Source organism: Idiotropiscis lumnitzeri, chromosome 5, assembly GCF_059441095.1.
Source record: "Idiotropiscis lumnitzeri isolate Australia: NSW breed Sydney's pygmy pipehorse chromosome 5, RoL_Ilum_1.0, whole genome shotgun sequence".
In the NCBI taxonomy this organism is placed as follows: domain Eukaryota; kingdom Metazoa; phylum Chordata; class Actinopteri; order Syngnathiformes; family Syngnathidae; genus Idiotropiscis; species Idiotropiscis lumnitzeri.
Window position 1 is genome coordinate 9044180 of NC_142395.1, and position 23123 is coordinate 9067302.

A 23123-nucleotide genomic window follows, 5' to 3' on the forward strand; every position below is an offset into this window, starting at 1 on the left:
GTGGCCCTGTTTTTTTTGTTTTTTTTACTTCTTTCATGTCGATTATTTCCCCATTTTAGTACATATTGCACTACTCAGCTGTGGGTACAGTAAAGTCAATTTCACTGAGTGGCCAGAGTTTGCACACATTTTGTTGTTTTTTGTCAGGGTTCATGAAGGTTGCAAAGACACTCGAGAACAGTTTTTCAACATAATGGCGACAACTTAGTAAAACTGAATTTTTTTGTAAACATTAACAAACCCTGATTAAAACAAAACAAAAACATTTGCTTTGTTCGCAACACTTGCAAGCGTTCACCACTCAGGAAGATGCGGTTTGCAGGCTCAAAGTCATGCATGGGTATTTTGAGTCCACACACCCAGCGAAGGTGACAAAATGAAAATTACTACCGTATAAAAAAATGACAATCCTTTTTTTCCTGTTCTGCTCAAATCAGTCTTTAATTTTTTCTACTTTTTAGTACAAATGTAAAAATTAATTTGTACCAGTTTTGAAGTCATCCACAGTTGACCTCCCTTTGTTGTGTTGTTTGGTGACACAAATTCAACTCCAATTTATACTCACTAAGTAAGGGGCAGTATAGCTTCAGATATCTGGTTTCAAATGCAGGAAATTAAATAAAGGAAAAATAATAAATGAAAGTCCTGATACATGAAGAATATTTAATGCATGACTAAAGTAGTTGAGCCTCGTTACTTCTCTCCACTGGGACCTGGTAGTGATGGTGTGGATTGTGTTAAGAAATCTTCAGTAAACAGTAAGCTGTGTGAAATGAAACCAAACCATGTGACGTGATGACCCCGGCAATCTCAAGCAGGTTGGGTTAGGTCTTTATCCTTGTTTATTATCATTTATTTATTTACTACGGTGTTTGCAGAGGTTTCACAGCTGCAGTGCAGCTAAGTTCCTGGTGCAACCACTAGAAGGAGAAAACGTCTGATTTTACGATCAGTGGTGCACAGGAAGAGACGAATGCCTTCCGGGTTTTGACATCCGGGTTCTCCAATGGTAGTGTTTTGCTAAACTAGCCTGCTATCATGAAATAATACCGAACAGTCAAAGTTGGCTCTGGAGAGCGTATTGGTGAGTAAATCACGCTATGACTCAATGGTCTACACTTAAATGGACAACTGTGACCATTTTTAGTTTTTGGTAACGTTTCTTTAAGAGGACCTTAGTAAGCTAATGTAGCTAACAATATTTGATAGGTTTGCATTAACGTTCATACAGTCTAAAATCTAAGTTAATAACGTGGTAACTTTCATGATATTTGTCTTGCCATACTAACGTATAAAATGTTGTTTTGGAGCGCTTTTGGGTACAAGCGGTCATTTCAGAATTGTTCATTAATAAACTTGTATAATTAAAAAGGTATTATCATGTTGGTAAGTGAGTATCCGCCGCAGATTGATTGATTAGTTGGACATATAAACAGATAACCAAAGACATGAAAAAAATCAAATACAAAAGATCAATACATATTTTACTTTGGTGCAGTTTATATGCTTAATGGTTCTCGATTGTGGGCACTCAGAATGGAATTGATGTCTGAGTTTGAATAGCGGTTCGACATTTCTCCAAAGAGCAATCCGCTATATGCGGAAGATCACGTGACCAAAACACCTTCGCTGGATTCCTGTGTATGCTGCAATTAGACATTAATGGACAACGGCTTGGTGTCATTATTGTTTATTTCAAGTAAAAGTTCGACGGGTGCTGTCACGGTTGCCTTCGCCACTCATTAGTGTTTAAACAATAAACACGTTTTGGCGAATGTATAAGTAGGTTGTACGCATACCGGAATGCTCAAGTTATAATACTCGGACTTTATTTTCCGAATTCGGGGCGGACAAAACTCCCTCAAAAAGTTAGGGTCAGTATACGTTGTACAAATTCCAAGGCAGATTTTGATGGTATATTTTTGCATAATTAGACAATTTTTTGTGTATACATTTTCTGGTCACACGTGACACCAATTTCATTCATTTTGACAACTACAAATGCCTCCAGTGTTTTATATGAGCAACATAATTTGTATTTGCATCTGTTAGCAAATATTAGGGCTGTCCTGAATCCCGATACAACATTTTCTACTTCCGATCCGATACCAATATTGCGGATGGAGTGTAGGCAGGGTACACCCTGAAATGGTTACCAGCCAATCACAGGGCACCCACAAACAAACCATCAAACAAACATTCACACTCAATTATACCTAGGGACAATTCAGAGTTCAATCAACTTACCATGCATGTTTTTGGAATGTGGGAGGAAACCGGAGTACCCAGTAAAATCCCAAGAAGGCACGGGGAGACATGCAAACTCCACACTGGAAGGCCAGAGCTCTCAATCGAACCCACAACCACTGCACTGTGAGGCCTCCACTGATAAAAATTCATGAAACATTTTCTATGAAAAATGAAGGTGGGGGGAGATCCTGCAACAAACCCCAAAAACTAAACTCTAGAAAAATAATGGGAAAACCATTTTGAAAAAAAAAAAAATCCTTGGGCGCCTAACTGCTAGTAAATGGGTGTCGACTGTAATTGTTTTGTTTGTAAAATTTTGTGTGGTGGTGTAGGCAATTTGGGACAAGTACTGAAATACTGTATGCCTTGCATAGAAGTGAATCATTCAACATTCAGCGACATTCTTTTTCTATATTTGTCACCATGTCATTACATAGGCTGGGCAGGTAAACAGGAGGCAGACATGTATGCCTCTGGTAAATACAGCTCCCGGGGACCTGCTCTTATCCCGCGGATGAAAACCAAGCATCGCATATATTACATCACACTCTTCTCTGTGGTGCTGCTCGGCCTCATTGCCACCGGGATGTTTCAGTTCTGGCCTCACTCCATTGAGTCCACAGCTGACTGGACCGTTGAGAAACGCAGTGTTCATGATGCTCCCCTGGTGCGCCTCCAAGTCTCCAGTCCCATCCCTGAGAGGGGAGACCTCAGCTGTCGCATGCACACTTGTTTCGATGTGTATAGATGTGGTTACAACCCGAAGAACCGAATTAAGGTAATAACCCCTTTGAATCACTTCCACACCATATTTATAAATATCAGTGTTTGTTGAAGAAATATTTTTCTTTGTTTAGGTTTACATCTACCCGCTGCAGAGATTTGTTGATGAACTTGGGGTTCCCATCAGCAGCACTGGACTTTCTCGCGAATACAACGACCTTCTCAGCTCCATTTCAGACAGCGACTTTTACACTGATGATGTCAACAGGGCTTGTCTTTTTGTCCCATCAACTGATGTCCTCAACCAGAACTCCTTGCGAATTAGAGAGACTGCCCAGGCTCTTGCCATGCTACCTAGGTAAATGTCTCACTTGCAGATGAACTTTTAGGGAAAAAAAATCTGAATCATCTCTACTATACAAGTGTGTTAAAACACACAAGCAATTTATCACCGGTAGTTGGAGCCACTATTACTGCAGCAGACTAGCCACAAATTATAAATTTAGGGCATAAACAAAAAATGTTGAGAGTGTCATAAAGCAATACGTGTCCACAAGTGTGGTAATACGCATGTAATGTGTGCAAATGTTGTTAAATTAATTAATTACCATTCTAATTTCTCTAGTTATCCAAGTGTCTGCAGAGCAATCAAAGAAAGTAAATATGTTCAATTAAAAATCTGAGTTGACTCGATGAACCTAACAGCTCGGTAATGGCAACAAATAAAAACAAACGATTTAGGCTGTGTTCAGATTGCAGGTTGATCTTATTCAAATCAGAGTCCTCTTCAAAATATTTTTTTGGGGCCACACAATTTTTAGCAAGAGTCCAAATTGAATTTGACCCTGTTCCGACTGGGCCACATCAGTGAACCGTCTGACAGGCTGCTGCAACGGCGACCTCGGATTAGAGGCAAAGTCCAGCACGTATAGTGTTCAACATAATATAATTGTGATTGCGGCAAGACATGAAATGCTGTCATAAATGGACTTTTTTTCAATACGTATCCTCGAGTTTTGCTTGTATAGCAAAATCTCACTACAGACCGATGCATTTCCTCGTCTGTCCAGGTATTGCTGTGTTCAGTTTCTTCAATGTGCTCCATTTTTTTACCACTCCTCACTTTGATTGGCACTGTTTCCTGTTAACATTTAATAATCATTTGGGATTAATTAGCCGTTCAATTAAGAAAAAAATATATATAATTAGTAAAATAACTTTTTTTGGTCGTTAATGTTTACAACAACAAAGTTAGGAATTATCGGCAGAAATTTGATTGTATTACAATACTTTGTCCTCGAGTATTTAGTTACATTTACAACAGGGACAAAAGTCTGAAACATTTTTTTTGGGGTTAGGGTGGTTCAATACTTTTTTTATGTTGTGATATGTTCATGTATGTATATTACATGTAAAAAAAGGGGCAAAAAACAACAACAATATGCAAAACGTATTTATTTATCTATTTTTTCTTTAGTTAGTATTGCCCGACCAGTTCGGCCTTTTCTATATAATCTTTTTAGCACACTAATGTATTTTCCTTGTTATAATAACACAAGCAATTAATTTTTATTTACTTAATCATTTTTTAAATCTTGGTAATATGTTAACCTATCATTGCATCAAGTAGTCTTGTTTTTGTCTTTTTAAGGTGGAACAAGGGGATGAATCATCTACTTTTTAACATGCTGCCAGGAGGCCCACCAGACTATAACACTGCTTTGGATGTGCCCAGAGACAGGTAGTTTGATCAGAAACAATCTTCCTTTGTTATAAGTGTATATCGTATATACTTAAGCATTTGTCTTTCGCAAACAAATCAATGTGTGAGGGAGAGGGAAAAGCAGTACCAAACAGCATGTCAGTCGGTACAAAATAAGCCTGAAAATGAATGTGGTTTCATGCTGAAGGGTCCAATGACATCCTTAGATGATCTCCTACTATTGTCAAGATATTGTGATTAAAAAAAAGAGAGAGTAGCCATCTTATAATGGACTGTATGGTTACTGGCACATCGCCAAAAAAATGATTGATGGGGTGGAGTCTGTGGACCTTAAAGTTTTGGCTGGATCACACAGTCGAAGCCGAACACACATGTAAAAAATTATTTCCAGAAGGTGGAGTATATATTTACAAATAGCTACAAATAGATATCCTCCACATTAAAGTGATGGTTGGTGGTTTAATGTGAGATGATGAACAATATCTTTAGATGTAAAGAATTTCCTGAGCTCATCCTGAGGGTCCATTTGGCATGAAACTTTATTAGAGCCAGGTGTGGAGCAAGTTCAGTGTGTATATATAGTCTTTGCCTTTTGAGTTGAACGCAATACCAAAAATACTTCATCACTCAAATTAACACTTGACCATACACACTGATAGTAACCAAAAGAGCAATTTTGCCGGAATGAATGATCTTTTTGTTGGTTGGTTCTGTTATAATCCTTTGTGTTGCCTGATTTGTCTTTGTTTCAGGGCGCTGCTGGCTGGAGGCGGCTTCTCCACATGGACGTACAGACAAGGTTATGATGTCAGCATCCCAGTTTACAGCCCCCTGTCTGCTGATGTTGAACTGCCAGAGAGACAGCCTGGGTGAGCTCATTGCAGGCATATACAGAACTCGAGCTGTGTGAAGTTTATGTAGTGGTTCAGTGTGTTTCAAAGATAACGTATCACTGGGCGGAATGACTGCTGCAGTAAGTCGTGATGGTGTACAAAGAGAAGAAAATCTGCTAATGCCGAATGGTTTGGTTTGTAATAAAAGCTGATTATTGCATAACCATGAACATGAGCACACAGAACACGAGACATGCCTTAAACATTGGTTCACATGTGATACTTAAACTCATCTCAAGGTTAATTCACTCAAGTTGTCACCCTGATCCAATGTGCATCAATTGTGTGACGTTAAGACATTGTGATCGAACTAAAGTAGTTGTGATCATAATTATTTTCAATCTGTGGTTTTCACTCTTCCAGGCCTCGCCGCTACTTCATCCTGTCATCTCAAACAGCCATTCACCGTGAGTACCGGGCTGAACTTGAACGCCTGAAGGAAGAAAATGGCGAGGCTCTGCTCCTTCTAGACAAGTGTAGCAACCTCTCTCAGGGAGCTGCCTCTGCTCGAAAGCGCTGTTACAAGGGGCAGGTGTATGACTATCCACAGATTCTGCAGGTAAGCACAGTAGCATATATGTCAAATTGTCACTGTTGGATAAAAAATCTGATACACAAAGATTATGCTCTTCCAATCTCCCTGCAGGAATCCTCTTTTTGTGTGGTGCTGAGGGGTGCACGTTTGGGTCAGGCTGTTCTTAGCGATGTGCTGCAAGCTGGTTGTGTCCCTGTCATCCTCGCCGATTCCTACATTCTTCCTTTTTCTGAAGTTCTTGACTGGAAAAGGTCAGTTTAATTCAGATTAGCTTCCATTACGCATGAAAAAACTTCACTAGTCTGCTCTTTACTCCTTCATGTTGCGTTGGTTATCTGCCACAGAGCATCGGTGGTTATCCCAGAGGAGAAACTCTCTGAGATGTACAGCATCTTGAAGAGTATTCCGCACAGACAAGTGGAGGAGATGCAGAGACAGGTAAACGTCCCAGAGTGGTTTGACACATTTGCTTTCTATTAAGCAGCATTTTCATAGACAGGCGTTTAAATTATGAATGGAAAATAGTGTAGTCAGACAGGCAGCATGTCATACTTGTGATCTGCATCAGCTTTAGAAAATGGAAGCAAACGACTGTGTGTTCTCCTTAGCGGCTAAGCTGGCGCTGGTATCTAGACCACTGATGTGGTGACAGTTACCACTCAGTGACATCATTGTGCCGTTACCTTGAGGTTGAAGCTGTTATTAGAAAAAATAATATTGTTCATTTAAATGCCAAAACCGATATTCTGACTGATATAACTACCACATTTTCAATTTCTTTCTTCTTGTCTACATTTTAAAACGCATAGCAGACATCCAAGACGTCTCCATTGATTTTATATATCCACCGCAATAAACTGCTGCTCTTTATTGCCTTACGTCAACCTTAATCCATTTACCAATTATACAATTAAATAAATGGTACTCCTTTTGAAAATGTGGGCTGTGTGATGAGTGATGGGCGTCAAATAACTTCTAACGAGATCTGAAATATGGCAAGATTACGCTGTCCAAAGGCCCTTGTTAACTGAGACTAAACCCCAGTAAACTGTGTACCACCAGTCAAAGGCTTAAAAACAACCAATTCTTTTCAACTGGATAACTGCAAACATCTGTCCTGACTCGCATAGCTTCTGGTAAGTTTGATTATGCTCGAGCAAATATAAATGTGGCGAAAGACCACCGGGTTCTCTAAAGTATCTAAACAAAACAGGGCACAGTCAAATTTCTGTCTCCAGTGCAAAGAAATTGATATTATACTTAATTAATATTATGTTATATTACATGACATTTCGAGCCTTGTTATGGTTGCAATTTATCAGTTTTACCAGCAGAGGGCTCACAAGTCTGTGGATTAAAGCTGCCGCTTCATTTGTCCAAGCTACATTGGAATTCTGACAGTTTTCTTATTCAATAGCACTGGTAAGGGTGTATTTTGTACTGGTAGCGTTAACCAAATGCATCTTTGTTCGTGCAATTATAATATTAGGGCCAATTGAAGGTCTAATTTGACCAATTGAATTATTTATGTCATTCATATTAGATGACTGTCAAATTTTAGCTTTTTGCTGGATTGTTATTTTGTGGGGTGTCATCAGTTGTCATCTTTGGCCGTTGTGTAGGTCTAAGGATGCAATGTTTTCTTTTTTTCAATCTGATACCGATAAATTCCTTTTTCTCAAGACCGGGACAGAAATCGATAATAACTTTTTTTTTTTAATATATTTGAGCTAACTAGTCTTTGCACACTTGGAGGAAAGAAGCACTCAAAAATGTATCCTAATCAAATATGTTGTCTCTATTAAAACAAAAATGAAACCCAGCTGCGTTTGTAGAATTGCATGTTCATTTTAATTTAGTTTTTCTAAAGAAATTATTTAGTTTTAGCCATGACTAAGGTCTTATAAGAAACAGTACATTAATATTAGCTAGACAAGAACGCATGAGTGTGTCACAGCATATTTTGCTGGCAAACAAACGTCCCACAATACCGGCGGCTCAGAAGTACAAAGGCTAGCGCCAAGTGTTTTTGTTAGCTGACAAAAGCCAGTGTCCTCAACGATGGGAAAGGGTCAGTTGTCAAGCGCCCATAATGTCCATGATGAAATCTAGCGTTGTTATGATGCCAACTTTTTGACTTCGATACTATGAATAAATTCCTCGTCGATACAGGAAATGATCTCATTGCATAACCTTAAAACATCTGTAAAAAAGCTGTGAAATAATAGCTGACAGATAAACTATTTCAAATTAGTTTTATTTATAATAATTAAAGAATACAATAAAAATAGTTGGAATATAGTTGATCGCAAGAAAATAGATTTTGGACATTCATAAAAACTTTCGAACAAGTGAAGATGAAACATTTAAGAAAAAAAAAATTACCCAGTACTGATTTATGTATATACGTTACTGTATAAAGTATTAAGGGACAAAAATATTTGCTGTTTATTATTTTATATTAGAGTAGTATAAGCTCTCACTGAATATTTAACCTTCAACCTCCCAACCTCTAATATTGGGGAAACTTGTAGGATGGAGGATGGAAGCCTAGCGATTTGATTATAGATTGTAACATAAATGAGCAGGTGTGTACCATTGAAGTAAAATAGCAAAGTGATTTCACCCCAATCATTTTTCTTGCATGTCAGCGCTTATAGGTTGTTTGAAAACCTGTGTTGTTTAGATATTTGTAACTATAAACGTTAAATGCATTGGTGGAATTTTTGTAAGTTCGAAGTGTTCGACTGGCTTTGAATGCACCTCGAGTTTCATGCAGAAAAGTCACGTCAGTGTTTACTCCTCTTATGATCCTCTCCGTTTTGCAGGTAAATTACAAACGTTAAGACAAATATTCAAGCATGAACCTCTACCAGTTAAATTACATGGCCGATCCCAGTGAGCCACTCGCTTTTACACCCACAATAAATATGTCTCTGTGTTTTAAGCTAGTGGTCGCTTGATATTTGGCGAAACAAACAACAGTGCATATTGTGTTTTACAATAGTAATAAACGTTATTTAGAATTCCTGTGTATGAAATGGATAAGCGCTCATTCACTCACCAAAATCCACTGCGCCGGTACGTATTGCGCATGCTTGTTCGTGAACAGCGTGATGGAGGAAGCCGCCTCATATGTGCCCATGACATGCCAGCATAAAGAACCAGACTATATTCATTTATTCATTTACATGAGATATTACGGTATTTGGGAGTTATCGTCATTCTCATTGTCATTTTTGCCGACTAAAATTCATGGTACATACTGGTACCGGTACTTGGTGCAACACCATTGAAATCACATAGTTTTACCGCTCGAGACATCTCTGGCAAAAATGTTGCCCCTTTCGAATGCAGTGGCAATAGGAAAAAGACGTGGGGCTTTGTTTGTGGTTGACTTTCGGCCAGTTTCTTTATGGTGCAGGGCAGGCGTCTTTGTAGGCTTTCAGAATACTGTGAAGTGATGTTTTAAGAGGTTGATAAGATTTGTTGTATTGAACCTTGCTGATTCCCATTGGGAAAGAATGCTCTGTTTTTTTGCATTTATGCCAATGTTTTACCAATACGTTTGGACAACTTTACCTAAACGTTTGAACAACTCTGTAGTATGTTTGGACATAGCACAATCCCAAAACCTTTCTCCAATTTGGCAGTTCTACACTTCGTTAAGAACTCCCACACGATCAGAATTCCCTCACGAACGATGCCATGTTTATTTAATTTGTGCTTAATGTACTGTAGAAAGGAGCACATGCATAACAAAGCTTCATTTCTTTTTTTATCTGATTTAAAAAAAAAAAATTAGGTTATCTGATTTGTTTATGATGTCATGATTACTAATTTTGGCTTATTTTCCGACCTGTCACACACCAAATCAGTAACCAAATCCTAATTAATGGTAGTGCATTTTCTGCATTGTCAATTGGAAATATTGTCCTTTTTTAATAAAGGTATGGATGATTTGAAAGAATTTTTTAATCGGATTAATTGACAAAATAATTGACATATTTAGCAATCATTAAAACAATTATGATACAGTTTGATTCGTATTGTATTTGTTTTATTTTAAAAGTTGATTGCAGGTGTCAACATTTGACAATGTTGAGGTGGAACAAAAAAGACAAAAGTACATCTGCGTTTGAGACCACAGGTAAAAGTGTTAATTAATGTGTAACAACATTATTCCCAGTGAGAAGCTGACATGTGGTTCGGCTGCTGTTTTTGATTAAGTACAAATCACTAATGATTGCCTGGTTCTCGCCACGGCTCACTCAGTGGCTAGCAGATCTGCTCTATAGGTGCAGTCATCTGTCACATACTTGACAAGTAGACTTAAACAAAGACTTCTGTACTCCCAACTGTTTCTGCTCATGACTTTGACCTCTTCTCTAATGATTTAAATGGCAAAGGAGAGCTCTGTGTTTTGTTCTGCTGTTAACATTTTATTAACAATTTGCTCATATTTACAGTGAGATGTGTTTTTGTGCTGGAAGTCATGTGGGACTTTTTAGGATGTATTTTTTTTTAATTTAGTAATGTTCATCATTTTCTTTTTATTGATGATTTTTTGATAATTCGGGGTTTAAAAGGTTAATCAAGGATAACGGTTTTAAGTTATACATAGTTTGTTTAATGTTGCAATTCAAATGGTGGAACAAAAAGTGTCCTCTAAATTCCAGCTTATAAAAATTTGTGCAGCAATGGGGGGGAGCGGGAGGACTATGGGTCATTCCCTCAGGCCAGCACAGTTTTCTTACATCCTCCTCCCAGTCAGAAAAGAAAACTTTCATCACCGGCTGATTTATGAAGTGTTGGGATTCCCCCAGGAGATTAAAAAGTCTTTTTGGATTTTCCACACCGCTCTTTAAAAATAAAAGATTTCTTTAACATGTTATAAGCTAACCTTACAGTTTAACTAGCGATACAAACACTGGTTCGGGACTAGTAAAAAATATGTGATTGTGAACATTTAAGTACATCTAGACTTGAAGGTTACGACGTGAGACTAACTTGTGACTTGAACATATGTGAATTTTTCCCACCTCTCCGTTATAACCGTGGAAGGTGAACATTAAGAGGCCTATGGAATTGGTGCATTCAGCTGATATGATAACATTAAAATATGGCCATTGACATCACAAAAATCATAAGTAATATATATTACTTAATATTTGTAAAAACAAATACAGGGGACAAGAGGACAACAGAGGAAAAAAAAATCATTCATCCTTTGATTTGTTTCCTTCAGTACAAAATACCACAATAATAAATTACAAACAAAATCAAACTGAATTAATTTAAATCAGTGGAATGGAATGGAAAATGGAAGAATGTATTTTTGGATGTTTTTTTTTTCTACTTTGCTAAGAGAATCTTGATTCTCAAAGTTGCTGAACCAAACAGAGCAGTGTGGTGAGCGAGATTTTTTTTTTTAAGTGTTCTTCTCTTGATCAGACTTTCATAGCTTGTGTATGTATGTATCTGATATGGAAAAATATATGTTTGTATTTAATTGGAACCCCACTAGTGCTTTTTGTTGTGACAATTCATGAGAAAGTGTCTTTCTTTATTTATATTTTTCATGGTCACATTTGAAGCAATCTGTTTGATTTGTTTGTAGGCACGCTGGTTCTGGGAAGCCTATTTCAGCTCCATGAAGGCCATTGGTCTGACTACGCTCCAGATCATCAATGACCGCATCTACCCATATGCCGCACATACATACGAGCAGTGGAACAATCCAACAGTTGTGGTATGTAACTCATCAAGTCTTGATGTTTACATTTCATACTAGGGCTGCCAAGATTAGTTGACTAATCACGACGACGTCGACGATCCGAGCCATCAAGAATTAATTTAAGTAGTCGACGAGTCTTTTATTTATATATTTATTTATTTGGCGCATTGCTTGATTTGGCTCGTCCGTGTGAGGCGGGGTGTCACGGATACCCGGTATTAGCAGCAGCTTCCTGAAGTTACGTTTCACCCACAAATGCTTAAGATGCAAACCTCCTTTTCATGGCCGCAAGACGAGGATGCTCAATCATCTAGAAAGGAAGCAAGTTGTGGCCGATGCTTTTTTTCATTTTTGACACGTTCAGTCATGTCTGCAAGCTAGCTGTAGTTAGCACTGGTGTGTGTTTGATGTATACGGACGCAATGTCCTTTTTGCTACGCTAACATATTGTGGTGTCTGATATGGATTAAGGAGGCATTAGTCAGCGGACTCAGGTTTTTAACAACCTGACATGACTGTCTCCATGTGTCACTTTGCATATGGTCTACTTTTTTGTAATATGCATTGATACATACGATAAATTCAAACTCTGTCTCATCTAACCATAAGACACTTTTGAAAGAGTGCAAATGTTTTGGGAAAAAAATTGCAGAGCTTCGAGTTTTTTTTTGGGGTGGGGGGGTGGAATGAAGAATAGAGAGCATTGTGACATGTGGTAAACAACTAGTGCTTGCCAAAAATATTCTGCAATGACTTTAATGTTGCTGTGGGCCTCTTGGCAGCCATTCTGACCGGATTTCGTCTTGTCTTTTCATCAGTTTAGAGAACTAAACTTCTCGGCTATGTCACTTTTGTGCCATGTTTATCGTTTATGATGGTCCAAGTTCACTTTGAACTTGACTTGAAGTCTTTAACCATTCAGGCGTCCTGGGGACATTTTATGCCAATCATTTTTTTCACTTTATTTTCTTCTTCAAATAAAAGCAGTGCTTGACAAATTAGTAGACCACAGAAAAATGAGAAATGCTCAAATGTGAAGTCTTTCTGTTTCTTTAAGCTTTTAAGGTGTAACCATACCATTCTGAACAGGAATGAAGAATTTCCATCTGAATTCACCCGCTTCTACCCAAATCCGAGATGGCTGACTGGCCTCTCTCACAAGTCAGAAATTAATCAAGCGTAACATTTCACCCCTAAAACTTTCTTTTTTTATGTTCTTGAATTTGAGTAAATAACTCTTTTGACATGTTACAAATAATGTGCTTTATTATTTCCTGACTTTTGTCAAACCAGTACATTTCTTAAAACAATGTGAAATAATAATTACATTTGAGCATCTAAAAAAATCATTTAAAGAGCTTCTCCAAACCAGTATATTGGGCTTAGAAATATATATTTTAACAATTTAGGGCAGCAGCGTGTGTATTAGAGAGTTTATACATTTTATTTCCCCTTAAAACATAAAAACATTTTTCAAAGGTATCATACCTTTATATGTATTATTCATTTATATTTTTTCCAAAGGAAAAAGGAATATATTAGGCTGTTAAAATTAGCTGTGTATTTTTTCACTTTAGATTATACTGTATATGAAGTTTTCCTGAGACTCACAGAATTGTAATATACTATTGATATGTATGACAACCATTTTTTCTGCAATTTATTTTGACCTTGTACAATAATACGAGTAATACAGTAACTTGTCAATAAACATAGCAAAATTAAAACCATCAGCAAAACATAGTCAGAGTTACTAAATACAACATTGGTTATTTATGACCTTTTTACACATACTGATCACATCCAACATGATCGCTCCTGTGGACCAGCTCAGGAGCAGTAAACTACACAACACATAATACACGGTATGTGCCATTGTGTTTTATGTTAGCACTACACAGGCAGTGTGTTAGAGTTTGATATACACCTAACACGCTCAGCAGGAATTCTAAATGTGGAGGATGTCTCCATTGCGGGAGGAGAAAAAGTTCTTGCATGTCTGAGGCGCTCTGTTTGTCAATGCTAGGATGGGTGTGACTATTTCGCATTCATGTGGTTGTGAAAGTTTGTGGCTGAGCACAACTTTGCAATGCTGCTCATATCTTTGGAGATGTTACTCAGCCTTGTCTCGCTTGTCTTGAGTCACTGCGGAGTCATGATTGCAAGTCGCGTGTGTGCGTTGGTCTATGAGTGCTTTGAACAAAGTCTGGCAGGTGTTCAGGATTGGGACAGTGTTGTTCACATTCTGTTGCACACAGAATTCTCAGTTGTTTCGTGTAAAAGTGCACGACATTTGCTCGTTGTTTTCCCCTTCACTCGGGTTTGCCCCGACCCAGAGCTTAATTGTGTCGGGATGACGTTTTTTTTTTGTTGTTGTTTTTTTTTTAAGTCATTCCTGTCTGAGAAGTGAGGTGAAGTGTTTTTGGGATCAATTCTGTGAATGAGCGGTGAGAAGAACTTGAACACAACACAAAATAAATCAGCCAGAGAAGCGCCCACAACACCCCCCCCCTCACATCCACACACACTTTCCCAACCCTCTCCAACCCCCTCACCTCATGTAGTTCTTTTAGGCTGGTAATTGAAAGCACATTTTCCAGAATTGCTGGTGCTGTTACATTGAGGTTTCAGAATGGAGGACAGGCTGCTTTTTGTTTGGGACTTGTGAGTAAAGGGTTTACTTTTAAGGTTGAGGCCTCTTCGGCTTTAAGATGTTTTGGTCTATACAACTGTGTTTTGGCTATCAATTAAGCTGGAGAGTAAATTGAGACTTTTTCCACATTGATAACCATCTTAAACGTAAGGCGCACACATGTTGGTTTTCTGTTCGTACTTCACATTAAAGTTTTAAAAATGATTATGCCTTATACTTATTTGTAAATGAATGGTAAAGTCAACCCAAACAATCAAAAAAAAATCACTGTCCTAATATTCACCCTGTCATGTGTTTCAACCTTTATTCCTAATCTTCTCGCTTCTGACCGTACTTTGAATAGTGGTCAAAAATTGAGCTAGTACCCACACAATATTCCATACAAGTGGCGAACACTGCTTGCTGTTTCTTTTTACTGACATGCCAATCTCCCTCTTAGAATGTGTCAATTTACAAATAATAAATACATGCCCATGTATTTGGCGTCATGTGAAGATCACTTTCCAAGAATCCAAAACTTATATTAAACAGGAAATACTATTCAACTGTTGGAGCTGTCAGAAGTTGTTCGTCTACAGATGTCATTTAATCTCCTTTATTTAGTTTGTCAAATGACTTAAGTGGTTTCTGTATTGAATGTGTGTCTCATATATGTGTTATTTTAATTATTTTCCCATTTACTTGTTTGACAATGTGAGAACAACCACTGAAGTTTCCACTCGGCAGTAAAAGGAATTTTTACTGGTGCATTGGTAACGGATGTTGTATAAAAGGCTGTGGCTGTCTTTGACTTGGCTTGATGTTGTGGAAGGTGCCATATTATTATAGAATCAGCCTTTCATATGGGCTTGAAGAATGTCACAGATTTATTGCCCTTTTTCGACAGCTTCTCACTGCAACCGGAGTGGAACACTTTTTCATTTTGATGTGAGCCCAGCAGCCATGACGCTTGTTTACATGTTCTAGTAAGGCCGGCCTGTGTTGGAATACTATTCAAGTTCGTTTATATTGTTGGACTGTGTTACTTTCCATGTCACAAGGATGTTTGATAATGATCTGTTTTTGGTACATCTGAAGGCTCACCTGTTGGGGTCAGTGAAAGTCCCCCATTTTATGGGCCATTTTAATGGGGAGCAATGAAAGAGGAGGACAACTTTGAAGATAGTCCGACAGTTGTTGTTAACTACCTGGCAAACTCGCATCACTTGCTTTCCAGGTTTCAACCTCATCTCGTTTCTTGAATCCCATTGTCTCATGGTTCTTGACACCATCACCCGAGCACCTCAAGGCCTGTCCATATTTGAGAAAAGCCAGTCAGCCTTGATGCAAATCCACGTCTCGTCTTCTTGTCATTATCTCTTGCTTCCGTAAGGTTTATGCGATGGACTAGGCCAACATTCTTTGCCCGGCCTGTTAGCCCTCATGAGACATTATTGAATGACTATTGCATTCTAATACAATCCATCATTTAAAAACCATTGCAGTTGATGTCACTGTTTTGTGAAGGGAGTCTTAAAGTGCTGTAAATCATAGGAAAACATCTATGTGTTACACTACAGAACCTTTTGCTGCTGAATACGTTTTTAAAAGTGTCAAATTGTGTTGCTTGTTTGTGTATTTGTCTTCTGTCTTGTCTAGAAGTGGTCCAGTGTGAACAGTCCCCTCTTCCTGCCACTTATCCCACCAAGAGCACCTGGGTTCACGGCAGTGGTGCTGACCTACGATCGAGTTGAGAGTCTTTTCCGAGTCATCACAGAAATTTCTAAAGTTCCAAGCTTGGCTAAATTGGTGGTTGTGTGGAATAACCAAAACAAGAGTCCTCCTGAGGGTGAGTATATTCATTCACGTATCCACATGACGAGCTCCCCCTTCGTCATATTTGGTGCACTACGGTAAAATGTGTGTGAACGGCTTGCGACTCCTCTGGAACACTTCGAGTTGCTAGAACTTCATCACGTCCATTAAGTTTCATGAGGTCACCTAAAGTAATGTGAAAGAACATCTGAGCCAGCAACAGACTGTTTGTTGTCTTGACTGGCACCATGTCTGATCTTGTCTGACCCGAAATCAAAATCAACCCGAAGTTGACTAATATAATGAAGTAGTGGGAAGACTTTGATGTGTTTTCTCGTGGCTGCGTGTTTCCTTTTCATCAGAGGTGTCGGCGGCGCCTGGCTGGAGTGGTGTGACCCATTAGAATTAACGAGGGGCCATTGATAGGTCAGACTCTGAGGTCTCAGTCAAGTACATGGGAACTTGAATAGCGTGTTGTGATTACTCTACATCGACCTGTTATTTTCAAATAGGGTATTTTGTATAAGATTAGCTTCCTATTCCGTTATAATTATTATTTAAGTCAAACGTGCTGTTTTTTGAATTATGGGTAGGATCTTGTAAGTTTTTTTCTATACTTGTTCCTACTCGTATTGAACTTTTGGTTAAATTTGTACAGGCTGTTGTCTTTTATCGCTTGAAACATTGTATTCCCGAATGTATGCACCCAACACAGCAGTTTGGAATCACTGGCAAACACAACACACCATAGTTTCTAACCTAGAACTCTGGTTGAAAGGCTTTGATTTGATTTGGAGTTGAGAAAGTCAGCCACTGAAATTTGATTAGATTTTTAAGTTGACCAGGGTCTGTGCCAACAGAGTGAATCAACAAGGCTGAGCTCAAGTAATAGCCCACAATTGTCCTGCTGTCTCTTGCCAGTGTAGAAATAAAGGAAAGGATGACAACAGTTGGACAGACTGAAAGAGAAAATTGGTTTCTTAATGTAGTTGATTTCTCGCCAACAGTCGTCTTACATGGTTTGGCAGACGTAGTACTCTTCTCACAGTCTGCTCAAGCCCGTGAACACAATTAATGAGGGGAGTGTGTCTGATCAGTGTGTGTGTTGTCGGCTTTGCCGTGGTTGCTTCCCAGAATCTTCCAAATGTTCCCCTGATAAAAAAAATCTTTGGGCATTTTCCCCTTGAAGAATTGCAAAAGCATGAGTTTGGCACATTCCTTAGCCTTACTCAGTGATGATGTATATCCATTGCCAACACAAACTGTCAGTGGTGAATTCAATCATATTTGCCCTTCACAGGTGAGTTATATTTATAATAGAATAATTGAAGTGGTGAAATGCTGTTATACACACTTTTATATTAGTGGAAGCAAGTCAGTTACTCATTTTAATTAATTATACAGTTTTTGAAAAATGCTTTTAAGTGGGCAGCTAACATTTTTTTTTGCTTTTTTAGTCTTCAGCTACGATCATTTTGATTTTTTTTTTTTAAATCATGATCAGTAAGCATTATTCTTTGATTTCAAAGGTTAGCATTTATTCAACAACCGAAACTCAACTTTACATATAACTTTAGAGAACGAAAAGAAAATAAATAGGTAAAAAATAAAATAATTACTCTATAACAGTAAATACCTGCTGTGCATGCTTTGGCCTCTTTGGGGCAATGTGGTGCACACATGGAGATACACGATGGAGTTAACAGAGACAATAGTATAAGCCATTTTAGATCAGATAATTATTATTACTAAATTTTTGCTTTCCTTTTTTCTTGTCAGAATCACTTTGGCCGAAGGTCGGTGTGCCTCTGAAGGTTGTGCGCACCAAAGAGAACAAGCTGAGTAACCGCTTTTTCCCCTACGACGAGATTGAGACTGAAGCTGTGTTGGCCATCGATGATGACATCATCATGTTGACATCTGATGAACTACAGTTTGGCTATGAGGTAAGCAAGTTCGAAACAACCTCCACCCATAATTTCCCATGTTACTACCGATGCTCTCTGTGAGGGCCAGGGACCTTTTCCTCGTGATCACAGGCCAAAAAGTTATTGGAGAAGATAGGAGTCACATAAGAAGGCTTTAACTGCCTGCTGCTCGTGTTTGATGAGTGAGGAATGATGATGGGCTTAGAGCCTATAAATGTCCCTTGGCCTCACCTGACTGCATTTAGAAGCAATTTAATACAATTGTAGAGAGTTTAAGGAGAATTACTCAGAATTAGAAGCAGCACAGTAGAAGAGTTGACACTCATAGGCTGTGGCTTTCAAGCAGAATATTTTAATTATAAAGACACTCTTCTGAAATGTTTCTACACATTTATTGAGCCTCTCTCGCCAGTTATCCATGCCCTTTCCCTCTTTCTTTCCCTTTCCGAACCATGGTCAAATATGTTTTCCACTAAGCGCTACAATTTAATTTAGCTGGCCGCAATACTGTTATCATTATCAGGCTTCTGCAAAGCTTGCTGATGAGCTGATCATTTGAATCAGGTGTCACAAGAATGTTTTTTTCTGGACGATATATTCACCCAGCAACAAACATGATAAACGATAGAATTGTTTGATTGTTGTATTAGCTACTTATTAATTCTATAGATTGGTATTTGTCATGTTCGGACACACGTTTTTATGTAAAGAGAAGGTGTCTCACCTTACTTACTGTTTTAGCTGTCAACACTCCACAAATAGGAATACCAGTAGCGGTACAATAGGCACAACATTCCCCTTTTAAGTGCCTACATTTTAGGTAGGCAGTAAAAGTCGCCAATGTTTTTCATGAATGTGGATAGCACTCATTTTAAAACTGTACCTAATGAAAAACGTTTGAGAAATGGGCAAGCTAGTACTTTATTTCAATGTCAATGCATTGGATTTGATGGCCGTGTCGACCTTCCCAACATGGCCGCCACATAGGCATGTACCTCTGCAACAATGTTGTCATGACGTGTCGTATGTCTGCTGCTACAGCTCTAAAGAATACACACAAGCACACAGCGCTAATGTATAAGAATGGAATAAAAAGACCGGATATGCGCCAATGTGTTCCGAAGGCGACCAAATGTTGTAAAAGTGTCTATTTATGTGGAGAAAATACGAATGCTGTTTATAAGTCGATATTAGATAAATGAAGCAATTAATTCCATCAGAGAGCGGACGCCATCAGACACATGAGACTTGGGTGGTGTTGTTAGGCTTGTGTTAACCTAGTGACCATAAGTTAGCACGCCACCGTTCCTCAAATGGGGAAACGGTACATGTTTAGTCCATTATGTTATTAAATCCGTTTTATACTCAAAATTAAAGTAAGGTTAGGTTTGGTTTGAATGTGACAAAGTTTGATTGCGTCACAGAACTTGGCGAGTATTCTTCTGTTTTTGTCATCCTTGATTGTGTAGTCCTTCTATTGTTTGTTGATTTGTGCTTCTATCTTGACACCTACAGGTATGGAGGGAGTTCCCTGACAGGCTTGTGGGTTACCCAGGCCGACTGCACCTGTGGGACCATGAAATGGGAAAGTGGAAGTACGAATCGGAGTGGACCAACGAGGTCTCCATGGTTCTAACCGGCGCTGCTTTTTACCATAAGGTGATTGAGTAGTTTCCAATTTCACAAAAGCTTCCTTCTGAGCAGAACCAGCTTTGATTTTAGAGTCTTGATAAAAGCAATAATAATAATAATAATAATGATGCCGATGTAACTTGTTGGAAGAAGGATGTTCTTCATTATAAATGCGGATCAAATGACATTGGTTAGGGTGTGGGAGCAGATTCCTGTCGGCCGCTGTGTGTGTAATATTAGGTTGATGGACGAGCAGAACGTTGCAGGCTGGGCAAGGTTATCACACCTCCTGTCAGTTTACGCACTATCTGAGGTTTGAAGCCAATTCAACAGCTGCAGCCCCTCCGATGTACTCTTGGGTCATCCACTGAATGCTTTATTCTTCTTCATCAGCATTTTCATGTGACTCTTCTTGTTGCAGTACTTCAACTACTTGTACACATACAAGATGCCCGGAGACATCAAGAACTGGGTCGACGCACACATGAACTGTGAAGACATTGCTATGAACTTTCTAGTGGCCAACATTACTGGCAAAGCCCCCATAAAGGTACAGTCATCTCGTCGGCTGCTTTGTGGGGTCTTCCTTCATAGAAAGGGGTGGGGTGGTTGGGATGGAAGTGAAGACAGACGGAGAGGACCTATCTGGGTCTGATCAGTTGTCACCCTGACACGTCACTGCATGGCCCCCCCTCATCCAGGTGCCCAAGCTCTAGTCCTGCCTTAACCTCCCTTATCAAGAGGTGGATGAGGAAGGGGGTGGTGTTGGGATTGGTCTCTCCCTCGAGACTTACGAACCACTCACATGCTGCCATCGAATCACAATCTGCACGCAGCCTTAGGCCTTCACCGTGTCGCACCATATCTCACACAGGTTCTTTGAGAAAGTCTTCTCTCCTCCAAACACACATATTCACTGGGCGAGTGTCAGACACAGCTGAGTCATACATCATCACTTGGCACAGGCAACGTTCTCCCCACTTTGCATGCATTCCTGTTGGAGGAGGCAGGCTTATTTCAACAGGCAGGACCGTTTATTAGCTTGAAACTCAACTGACATTTGGGGGTGTGATTTTGTTTAGGTGACCCCCAGGAAGAAGTTCAAGTGTCCTGAGTGTACCGCCATCGATGGGCTGTCCCTGGATCAGACGCACATGGTGGAGAGGTAATGCAATTAGCCAATGCTCAATTGTATGTTCATTTGTTTGATCGTAGACCTCTGATTATTCATTTTGATCAGGACCGGAAATTTTGGACCTTGATCCATGTTTTTATATTGACACAACTCAGACTACAATGAACCCCTGCAAATATGCAGATCTGCATTAGCTTATTCATTTTTAATTAATTAATTTTACTCACTTAGAATGCTTGCCACACAGTTCGGAGGCTCAGGATTTGAATCACAGCACATGCCTCCCTTTGTGGAGTTTACATATTCTTCCTGTCTTTGCATGTTTTCTCTGGGTACTCTGGGCACCACTAACATTCCAAAAACATTACATCTTAAATTAATTAAACACTTTAAACTTTCCACAGTGTGATAAGTTGTTTGTCCCTTTGTACCTGGTGGTTAGTTATCAACCAGTACAGGGAGTCTTCTACCCTCCTGCCCAAAGTTTGCTGGAGTAGACTTCAACTCGCCTGGACCTCAAACGAGGACCGTAATAGAAATATTGTGGATGGATGATGTAAAATTATTATGAGGTGTGACTCGGGTCCGTCCATAAACCAAAATATTAGAACCGGCTCACAGTATGGTGCAGTGAAGTTCTGCACCATATGTCAGAACCGACAGACGGAATTTCAAGTTTAGCAATTTGGCATTCCACCGTGCCAAAGCTTCATACACATTCTCATCCAAATCTAAATCTTTGAAGAAACACATATGCCAAATTTTTCACCCATTTAGATTGTATACTTTCCACATCACCTGCACACTTAAACCCAAATTGTTTTTTTTTCTTTGCTAGATCGGAGTGCATCAACAAATTTGCGTCCGTTTTCGGCACCATGCCGCTGAAGGTGGTGGAGCACCGTGCCGACCCAGTTCTCTACAAAGACGACTTCCCAGAGAAACTCAAGAGCTTCCCCAACATTGGCAGTCTCTAACTGGCTCGCCGTCCATGAGACACACTTGACTTTTCTGACATCACGTCTTCACTTGTACTGTGGTCTGATGTTCCCCTCACCGCTGTTACATTGAATTGAAATGAATTTAAATGTTCTCTTGCACCTGATGTTAATCACGATCTGGGATCCCGCTATTATGGGAACAATGCATGTGTACACTTATGTATATCAATTTTTCTCCAGGAATGATTAATAGTTCTCATTTATCATTCCATCATTAATATGTTCAAACAATTTGGTGAACTGCGAAATAGATTGTATAGTTAATGCTTCTGCAAAGTAGTTCCCCGATTGGACAAAGCTGCTTTCAAAAATCTAATATTTAGATTTTCTGTTGGTCACAAAGTTGTTCTTGAGTTATTCGATTGTTTTTCATGCATGTGATGTCAAATTACTTGTGTGTTCGACACATCTTACAGATCAGTATACTGTGGCCCCTTATCGTGTTGGCGAATAGGCGAAATCCGTGTATTTACGCCTCTATTAAGCCATTACAATTCCCTCCAACACCTCCCCCACCCTTCTAAATGCTTGTTAGACTTAATAAATGTAACTTTTGAAATGTGAAATGGAGAATTAATATCAAAATGCTGCATTTATAGATGGGCAGTGGATGAGGCTGACAAAACGTCAACTAATTATTGTTAAAGTTTTTCTTTTTATCTTAATATGGCTTTGGACTAATTTTCCATCCCAATAAAAACATTTGTAAACCGGTCTGACTTAGAATGAAGAGAAATAGCGAGGTAAAATTATAATAAATGAAGTTACGGTCACAAATGGAAACCCGCGATAGAGTGAAGCCTCAATAAACGAAGCGCCGGGGAACAAGTGAACACAATACTGAGATGCGCTGAATCGGTGTATAAAATTGTTGATGTAATGTTATTTATCTAGTTAAGTTTGATGTCTGGATGTCCTTTCTATTCTTTTATTCATTAGTTGTTCAAGATTTTTTGGTGTTACCTTTGCGTTATTTCTTTTGTTTTGTTTTTATTCACGTGAGATCATTGTAGCTGATTTGCATTTTATGACAGTGTCTATTCTTAACTTTGTAATATAAAATAAAATGAAAATCCCCAAAACAGGTCTGCTTTAGTTGTCATCATGTATACAATGTGA

General features: G+C 38.9%; 1 protein-coding gene across 3 annotated transcripts; it reads left to right on the top strand.

Annotated features, from left to right (window-relative positions):
* Positions 1–928: 928 nt before the first annotated feature.
* Positions 929–23088, top strand: ext2 (exostosin glycosyltransferase 2). Of its 3 annotated transcripts, none has more exons than XM_088297062.1 (15): positions 929–1084; positions 2688–3028; positions 3108–3331; positions 4625–4714; positions 5449–5565; positions 5953–6148; positions 6236–6375; positions 6469–6562; positions 11745–11876; positions 16153–16342; positions 18088–18254; positions 19752–19895; positions 20290–20418; positions 20951–21033; positions 21842–23088. In XM_088297062.1, the coding sequence occupies exons 2-15, from the start codon at positions 2714–2716 to the stop codon at positions 21978–21980; spliced, it is 2160 nt and encodes a 719-aa protein (XP_088153188.1). In that variant the 5' UTR covers positions 929–1084; positions 2688–2713; the 3' UTR covers positions 21981–23088. The 3 variants fall into 3 exon arrangements, with proteins under 3 accessions (XP_088153188.1, XP_088153189.1, XP_088153190.1); XM_088297063.1 differs by having other exon boundaries at positions 16156–16342; XM_088297064.1 differs by lacking the exon at positions 19752–19895.
* The last annotated feature ends 35 nt before the right edge of the window (positions 23089–23123 follow it).